Source organism: Rhopilema esculentum, chromosome 13 (genome assembly GCF_057945365.1).
Source record: "Rhopilema esculentum isolate cy_ngs chromosome 13, ASM5794536v1, whole genome shotgun sequence".
Lineage (NCBI taxonomy): Eukaryota > Metazoa > Cnidaria > Scyphozoa > Rhizostomeae > Rhizostomatidae > Rhopilema > Rhopilema esculentum.
Genome location: NC_142827.1, coordinates 9,128,669 through 9,138,042, shown reverse-complemented (window position 1 = coordinate 9,138,042; position 9,374 = coordinate 9,128,669). Strand labels below are relative to the sequence as shown.

The window sequence follows — 9,374 nt, the reverse complement described above, 5'->3', positions numbered from 1 at the left end:
GCTCCTGATTACGGCCTAGAATACGATTGGTTGCGTGAATTTTCCCAAGTTAATTGATCTTTAAACTCGGTTTCAGTTTCAAAAAACTTTCAGTCAGAATGTCTGTCAAAAGTCTATATATTAATGATTTTCTTGCTCGATTGCTTGAGAAATAACAGTGATAAAAAGTCCAGGTGTTTTCAAAGCATGTATCGTGTTATTGTTAAATTGAAGAAAGAAAAGTCTAATGCGATCGATATTACGCGCTAATCTCAGGATTGTGAGGGTTTTGCTTCCAATTCTAATGAAATTTACAATAAACACTTGATCTTGACACAATCTTTCATACTGCATCTGTGTTTGATATTGTTCAAAGCGATAGTAAGAACAGTTGAATTAGGCCAAACATGCTTGCCCGATGAGATAGAAAGCAAACTCTCCCCAGTCTCCCACACACCTGTTACCCTTGCATTTAGTTAGTACCCTTGGAAGTCAGCAGTAGGCGCTGTCATAGTTAAGCATAAAAGGAATTTTCCGCCTCTTTCAGGGGGTTTTGGTTATGGAGAGGCAGGTCTTTGCTTTTACAAAAAGAGGAATATATCCGATTGCTCAAGTCAGGGATGAGATACTTAGGCTGCCAAGGCGAAACCGCAGATCCTTAGCTACCAAAGTGTGTCTCAGATTTTTTAAATTCCTCCTCCATTTGAAACTATACCCTGTCAAAAATTGGCAAACAATTTTGCTCCCCTCGCATAGCTATATTTGGCTATAAAAGACAGACCAGAGCAAATACTAAAATTTTGAGATACTCTTCGCTTATCCGAGATCTATCCTGGCCGTGTGCAAAGTTTTGAGCCATTCGATTGGTTCCTTGGGTAAAAAATAGCTTTTTCGTACCTGTATGTAGAGGAGTTGTAAGTCTGGAGAAAACAGGATTTTACTGATTGCACTTGCAAGATACATTCGTAAACCACAGTGTAATCCGGGTCAAGCCATTTGAAGCTTTAAGATCAATAATCCTGTTCAAATAAACACCGCCGTACATCAAATACCACTGATTGAATACATATACTCTCCTCTGCAGAGGCTATTGGGGAGGGAGAAAGGGAGGGAAAAAAGGATATGATAAAAGGAACTGCGGAAGAAAAGAAAAAATGGAGGAGCTGCGAGGGTTTCTCAATCCCCATCTTCCTCCCCAATTGCCTCTGCTGAGGAGAGTAGAATACATAAATACGCCAGACGACATTGTATATGAGCCATGCGACCACGACCGCAAAGCAACGATAATCCTCTTAACAGGTCAAGAGATTTCAGGCCTCGACTAAAAATTCTCATAATGAAATTATGGAATCCTTCGCTACATGTGCTTTTTTCCATTTTCAAAATTTCTGTTTGTTTCAAACTTGATGTCATTGTGTGCCTTGAAAGTTCGGCTACTTGAATGTGAAAAAATCGAAACAGTGGGTGTTTTCTTACAGAAGACGTTCACCGTGACCTTAAATTCATTTGAAAGCAAAAGGCCGGAGAACACTATAGCAAGTGTTCCAAACCGGCAACATTGGGAAAAGGCAAAAGAGTATAACAGAAACGTTCTCATGGAATTTTCAAGAGTTGGAAAGCAGATCAGTAGTTTGACCTTACATTGATTTTCTGTAGCATTGAAGGTTTCTTAAATGCCAAGTGCTGATGTCCAACACAATGATGTCTTTAGAAACACAAAAAGGTGGCATAAGACAACATAAAACAGAGAACAAAATCAGTCTAAAGAGTTTTTCTTAATATAATATATGTCAATTAAACAAAAAATGAATAACTAATCGTCAATGAGAATCTTTATCAACTCTTATTGGAAAGAGTTTTTTCGAGAAATTTCTTACAGTTTAGGGTGATTAGGTGATAAAATTTATTGATTTTTTCATCGTGTCAGGTTCTTATAGAGGGTTTTGTATTAAATAATACCTGTGTGCCATTATTCTGCGTCTTAAACACTATTATCAGCAAGAACTTAGCGTCTAAATTCAGGAGTAGCACCTGAAACCTGCAGCTTTTAGCTTAATAGTTAAAAACGACCGAATGGCCTGTTCAAATTTACGAAATGTCATGGCTTTGAGGGTCCGGTGTATCCACTGAGTGAAACAGAGGCTGGAAATTAATCATGATAAACTGTGACTCTAAAAGCCCTTTGCGAGACAAAAGGAAACTCAAGAAAAGACTGGCTTAGATGTTGATCTCGTTAAACCAAATGTTAACATTACAATGGTTAGAGTTTTTGAATTTTTTACTGATGAAACAAGATACAATTTAAACTTGGAATCAATCTAATTTAACCAAAAAGAATCCGTGCGCACTCTGAGGCGTATTTCATCTATCAAGTAGCGTCACGTCAGCCCATCTCCCAAATACATGTTTCAACACGAGGCTAGATATGAGTAACTGATCCAAACTATTGAAAATAATTCCCAGTGGCACGTATCCTCACTTTTCTGTCAATCTCTATGCATGTCCTTTTAAGTAATGAAAAACGCCCCTCGCGGGCTTGAAACAGTCTATATATTAAAATCCTTCTTAAAAAAACATCCGTAAAGCTGGTTTTATTTTGTTTAAAGTGACATGCACATTCTCAATGTAACTTAATGTTACCTAATGTTATCTATGTGAACTGCAAATATTAACTACAGCTTGTGACCCCATCCCCACCTTCCTATTCAGGAGCTCTGACGGCGGCCCTTTACACCAGATGTCACCCAGCCACCCAAATATGACGAAGGCGCTGAAAGTTCTGAACTATTTCTAGTTCTGAACAACAGAAAAAGCTATTGCGCCGTTTTGTTGAATCGTTAAGATGATTTTTAAATAAAGGAGAAAAGGCCGGGGAGTCATAAAGGAAGTTTTTCGAATGATATCATCGAGTTTCTAAAGCAAAATTATAAAAGAGGGATGATATTTATTTTGACTTTGAAGACTATCGGATTCTTTAAAGGATTATGAGGAATTCTAAAAGAAAATGATACAGTATTTGGAGTTTTTTTAATTGAGCATAATATTGCCAACAACGATTTTAATTTGAAAGAATAAAAATGCTGTATCAAGGTTTTCAAGAAGAGATTATTGCTGTTACAAATGGACGCAAAACATTTGAAACTTAACTCTTGGTTTTCTTTCTGTAACAGTTCAACTATTAAACAAATACTTGCCGAAAATTTTTCCGGTGGGGGGGGGGTTGCTGACCTTCTGCTTTGGGGAGGGGCTTATCTTCGTCAGATATCTTCGTCATCCCTGGCTTTTCACGATGAATTGATTTGTAACCTTTAAACGGGAGGTTAGCATGCTCCGACTGGGACACTATTCTACCCTAGCACTTCTCTAGTGCCATCCCTGAATTACGTCAAAAAGCACAGATCGTAGTTTTTCCATGCAAGAAAATCACAACCCTTTCGATAATCGCACGGTTTGACCTACTCAGAAACTAAACCAAACCCTCTTCCACGCATTTCTGTAAAGTGATGCTCGCAATAGGAATATAAGATAAAATAATTGAAAAAAGGTTTGTAACTGGAAATTATAAATAATGCTTAACGTTCTCAAATGACTTTTCTTAATTTTTGAAGCTATTGCTTTTTAAGTCTATTGCGAATGTTGAAAATAGAAATTATTTTAAATTGTCTTCAAATATAGGTTGATTACATTGTGCCAAAATGGCTTGATACCGCATAGCAAAGCCTTGTTACCGTGGATGTTCATCATGACGTGCATCTTTGCTGCGTTTCCAAGAGGAGTTTTCATCTGGAAGAAGAAAAATGAATCACAATAAATACAGTTTCTAAATGATTTCGAGGATGTAAAATATGGATGGATTACTAGTCTTTCTTAAAAGAGAATTCACTCATTCTTTGAGACCTTACTTTAATCTGAACATTAAGTGGATGTCTCGCAAGCATCTTTTGCTATTAATCAAATGCTTTTTAGAGGAAAAAGTTTTAATATGATTATCAGGACTGCACATATGTCTGGGCATTTTTGTGTTTCCATAGATAAAACGAAGAATTCTTGAAAACTTTCTTTGGAAGTATCATTTGAGGCTATCTTAAAAATGTTTTAAGGCTAAATATAAAACACATAGATAGCTTGCAGGAAAATAATTATTTCAGGATAATGTGCCTTTTCAATTGGCTATATATTCACTTAATATTAATGCAAAAACACATTTTTACGAAGAAAAAACATAATTCTCAAGAAAAGAATATGTCTATTGAATTCTGCACAATGCTCATATAACGAAAATTTTAAGGAAGAGGGTATTGCTTGATTCAAAATGAAAACGCAGCCTAACTTACTTAATATCTATAACTTAAACTCTGCAAGCTGATAAAGTTGAAAATTTCAAACCTTATGCGCTCGAAGGTCCTCCCTGCGATCCCATATCTGACTTTATCTTCATTCCCAAAACCTTGTGTTTCCTCAGACCTTCCGTTCCAGACATATGCGAAGTGAGCGCTGGTGTGTGGTGCTCTTTGTCTTCATCACTCATCAGTGGCTTTCCATCTGGACCAAATTCGGCTTTTGGGGTTTGGTGGAAAAGAATTAGGCGCAACTTCGGAGCAAAGTACGTCAGAATGAAAACGAGGCCAAATGTGACTATGAGGACGCTAGCGGCAACGACTACGTTTGCACCGTAGACTGCATACAAGCAGGTGACGTAAAGGTAGGAGACAAGGTAAAAACAGCAGGTGGAAATGCATACCCATTTCTGCTCGTTGAACTCTCCCTCCATTTTCGTGGATTTGAACGAGGCGACATTGAGAACAACGCTGACGACGACATTATAACCAAATGCAACCCAGAAGACGGCATTTTTGACGTAAGCACATTGGGAATACTTCAAATCCCACTGGTTAGTTTCTTGGTATTCTATATCTGTATCCGCCAAATTGATGCCAATACCTAGTATGATCGCTTGTATTGCCACAATTATGCCAGCAATCACCAGGTGCGGCATTGAACCAAGGGACCCATTTATCAGCTCCATGTTTTCGTCGAAGAACCGATGCCTCACCGCGGCTGACTTTATGAACAGGACAGCCAATGGGATGGTAAGGCCTAGATTGAACATGATGACGTAGGAAATGCATGTTGTTGAAGAGGGCTCTAGTAGAAGTGGGACAGGTGTGAAGAAGCACAAGGCAAGTCCAAAAAGCATGAACACCATCAATTTGTAGTCAGCAGATTTAACGACGTCACAGTCGCGGTTTTGGCTGAAGATTCCCAGAATGAAGAACGTGGCGCAAAGGCCTGCAGTTATCAAGAAAATCATGAACTCCCCCATCGGGTCGAACCATCCAAAGGACGTCGTTCTAAACTTTACACAAGCCGACTGCATCGGGCTGTTTACAAACAACGCCCCACACTTAGAGCACGAGACAGAGTTGTTGTTTTCACTAATAGATCCATTCGGGCATTTCTGACACGTCCAGCAACACGCAGACCCAGTGTTAGGTAAAATTCGTTTCCACCCAGCAAGGCAGTCAGGACTGCACTTAGAAACTGGGGCAGTTTTTGTGCCATTTTTCCAACGTAGAACATTGACATTTAGGTTAAGTCTTTTTGAAATTACTCTGTTTTTGTCGTATTCACCAACTCTAATAAATTCAATTTTGTTAGTTGCGAAGTTCAATTGAAGGTTATAAATGACTGAAACAATATCAAGCATAACTCCATTGCTGTCAAAGCGCACTGGATTCTGCGTCATAGGTGACAAAAACTCGAGAGCTTTCATGGCCTCCATCAATGTAATGCGACCTCCTTCATCCAGCATTTTGTTTACCCCTTCTTCGAAAACAAAAACCGAGTCAAGAACGTATGCAATTCTGTCACTGTACTTGGCGAGAGTTCCAACAAATTGTTGATGTAGTTTTTTGCATTTATTTAAAACATCAGCTGAAGAGTTTGCGCTCAATGAGAGGCATTCCTTTTCTCCTGTTGTTTTCATAAAGGCATATCTCAGCAAAGGCTCTTCTTTATATGGAAGCTCGAGGCGATCAAGGTGTAGTTGGTATCCAGATGGTTTCTGTGGCTTGTTTGTCAGCATAACCATACCTTCGACTTCACTGACAAACGGACTGAGATCTGCTATTCTCGAGTTCCACGATACAGTACTAAACCAAATGATATTTGTCAAATTTTGTCGCTTTGCTTCTTTGAAAACTCGTAAACTTCCCTCCTGGTTTACATGGAGCAAGACTGCTTTTGCCAGTGGGTTCCTTCGAATTTTTGATACAATTTCTATGACACTGTTCTTTGATTCTAAAGCTAATACTTCAGTGTAGCAAAATTTTGCTGTGCCAGGGTAATTTTTGTGAATGATATTCATACCGTTGGTTCCGCGATTATCGTTAGATGTTATGAACATGAAGTATTCGATCCCCATCTCTTTCATAATCTCGACAGCTGCTTGTACTTTATAGACATCACCAGGGTAGGCAGACAAGAAATGATTAAAATTGTTATCCTTTACCTCTTTCATAGGCACCAGTTTTATATTATCTGGGGTGTAACTTATATGTGGCAGTCTTTCGAGACTCAGAAGCTGGACAGCTGGGTACTCTAAACGATTGAATCTTCCAACCACAAACGAAACCGGCTTTGGTCCGAGCTTTCCCTTTCGCTGCTCGCGTATTCTGAGATTGAAAGAATAACCTATATCCATCGCACCCTGCTTTGAATTGCAAGTGTCCTTTAGATCATAACCAAAAACTCTAGGTGACGGCCCACTTGCAAGTGAAGAACGTTTGTTTATCGTGTGTACAGCCAGTCGAAATGCTTCAGCTACTGCTACACCTTCCATATTTATTCCACCACATAATGATTTATTAACCCCAGCATCATGTATGGGCAACATTGCACCAAGCATGTGTTCTCCTTCTAGTCTCTCTTCATAATACGCTAGTGCAACGCAAAATGCATCCAGTAAGAGCCAAAAAAGCAACATTTTGGCTCACTATTTTGGTGAGTGGCAGCAAATGCCACGAGCTTTTACACTTCGCCCCTTAACGATGCAACGATTGTTTGTTTCTTGTCAGAATAAGAGAGTCTCGTCTGAACAGCAAAAACACACAACAGAAGCACTATAATAAGGTTGCTTAGATGTGATCCCAAGAAGAGATTAGTTATGCTTCGTTAAACATGAGTTCTTGACACAGAAGGAGGACTCACAACTGTTTCGTAGGAACACACACCTGGCTCCTACTTAGCAGAAAACAGCTGCTTATCATTTCCAAAAAATTTAACATGCGATATTACTTTACTTTGTAATGTAGCAGAGAAATTTTTGGAACAAAACTTCGAGTCATTACTACATAAACTGGTGTTTTTAAAAATTCTTCGTATCTTTACAAGACCCCAGTGTATATCGTGTGTTTGTATTGTTTGCAACTTAATGGCGGCATGCTGCGTTTGACATTATATTTCAAAATTTTTTCATTGCTAATTACTCGTCTGTTTCCCTACATTCTTTATTGTATAATCGTCTTTGCAATGTTTACTCAACTTTTAATCCTGTCTTAACTAGACCTGATACAAATTCTCTCTTTCACTTTGTTTTGCAAACCATTATATTGGATTTGCGTAAAGTTTATTAAAATATTCACCGATTGTTATATCAGTAATTGTGCTTTTCTTCTCTGTTTCTTGCACCGTTAATTTGACAGGTTTCAAGAGAGTCATTCCTTGTATAGTATTTCTTGTTATTCAACCTATATGTCGGCACCCATTCGCTTTTCGTTAATATATCTCAGTATGCCTACCGCATCGAGGCAACCATTTTCTCCCCTGTTGCATTTATAAAGCCAGCAACAAGACATTTTGTATTATAAGTATCATAAATCATATATAAAATCCCGTTTCAAGAGAATAAACAACAAACCCATACGTTTTGCTCTTATATTGGTAGATTTCTTGCAATTTTAAGCTGTAAATGTAAAACTCAGAAGAATTAATATGCAAAACCAGATACCCAAATGAAAGTGTGGTCACTGTTTTTAAATTTTTACATTTTACTTTGTGAATAGCAAGATATTAAATGATTCAAGTATGGCAATGCAAATCTTTGGAGGCTTTAGCCACGTCAGAGCAAATAAAAGAAGCGCGTGGCTACAATTTCCTCGTCGCATCTCAGATTTCTAGATACTTTTTCAGATTTTTCAGATTTCAGATTTAACTCTCTTATTTCGCTAAAGGCTCTTGCGCAACCGGCATGCTTAGCGGCAGTTATCTTGAGAAGTTGACTGGGTTATTTATTTTCATGCAGTACGATATAAGGCCAGTTTTTTGTTATAATCGCAAAGCGTGCCGGTTGTGCAAGAGCCTCTAAGTTAATCAAGTTTCTTTTAGAAGTCTTGGAAGAGGCTACGAGAATATAAATACGATCGTATGGGCACTGATGAAGCTTGAAACTGTCCCGTGCCACAAGGCCTAAATTCTCAAAGCTTCAACGTGAAAAACCAAGAGATTTCAGGTTAAGCTAGCTTTAAAAAATTAACGGCAACTGTGAGATTCAACAAATTTTCAAAAGTTCTTAAATTAATCGCAAGCTAAATAGAATAAACGAAGCATTTCTACGAAGGATTAATTTAAGATGAGGCGATTACCAATTTGTTCAGTGATAAATCGAGAATGCGATGAACTGAGTTTGTGTAATGATGAAGCATCCAAGATTTAAGTTTGAAATTAGAAAAGAACATTTTGAATTTTCGAGATAATGAATAATAAATGTAAACTATTTGTGAGAATTCAAGGGAAAATATAAAACATCGGCGTTCTGATATATAGTCGCTCTTTGTATGAAGGTAAAAGAAAAGCAGAAACAATTTTTCTACAATGTACATCATAAATTGCAACTATGATGCCAATATGTTATGAAGACACTGATTTTAATAGCAGAACTAAGAAGCTGGTACAATGTTCAAAAATTATTAAAACTATGTAAATTTGGCTTTTGCGTCTAAGTCTTTGAGCTACTTTTATGTTTAAAAGGAAGAGGTTCAGTTCAGTTCCGTTCAAAAAGAGCCTGCCCTTCTTTTTTGCTCGCCTCTGGTCATTATCAAGCAGTGTTTTGGCCAAATTGATGTCACGAATTTTTTTAATAGATATAAAGAAGACACCCCTAAAATTAGTTGTAAATGAACTTCTTTATTATACTTTTGCAGCTTATCTCACGAGTCAACATTACCATAGTTATTGCCAAAGATGCTGTTCTAAAAGCTATGCCCTCGACCAAAGCCTCGTTTATGACCTTCTGTGATAAAAACATGCAAACTGGTTTTGAAAAGGAAGATAAAATCCTTCTCACTGTCTGAAATAGAAATTACACATCAACTGCGCCAAGGTAACCACAAATGATG

The 9,374-nt window shown here is 37.8% G+C and overlaps 1 protein-coding gene across 1 annotated transcript; it reads right to left on the bottom strand.

Annotated features, from left to right (window-relative positions):
- Positions 1-2,196: 2,196 nt before the first annotated feature.
- LOC135691814 (extracellular calcium-sensing receptor) lies at positions 2,197-7,340 on the bottom strand. Its single transcript, XM_065209791.2, has 2 exons — positions 4,366-7,340; positions 2,197-3,762 (listed from the first exon to the last, which is right to left on the bottom strand). The coding sequence occupies exon 1, from the start codon at positions 6,962-6,964 to the stop codon at positions 4,367-4,369; it is 2,598 nt and encodes an 865-aa protein (XP_065065863.2). The 5' UTR covers positions 6,965-7,340; the 3' UTR covers positions 2,197-3,762; position 4,366.
- Positions 7,341-9,374: the final 2,034 nt, after the last annotated feature.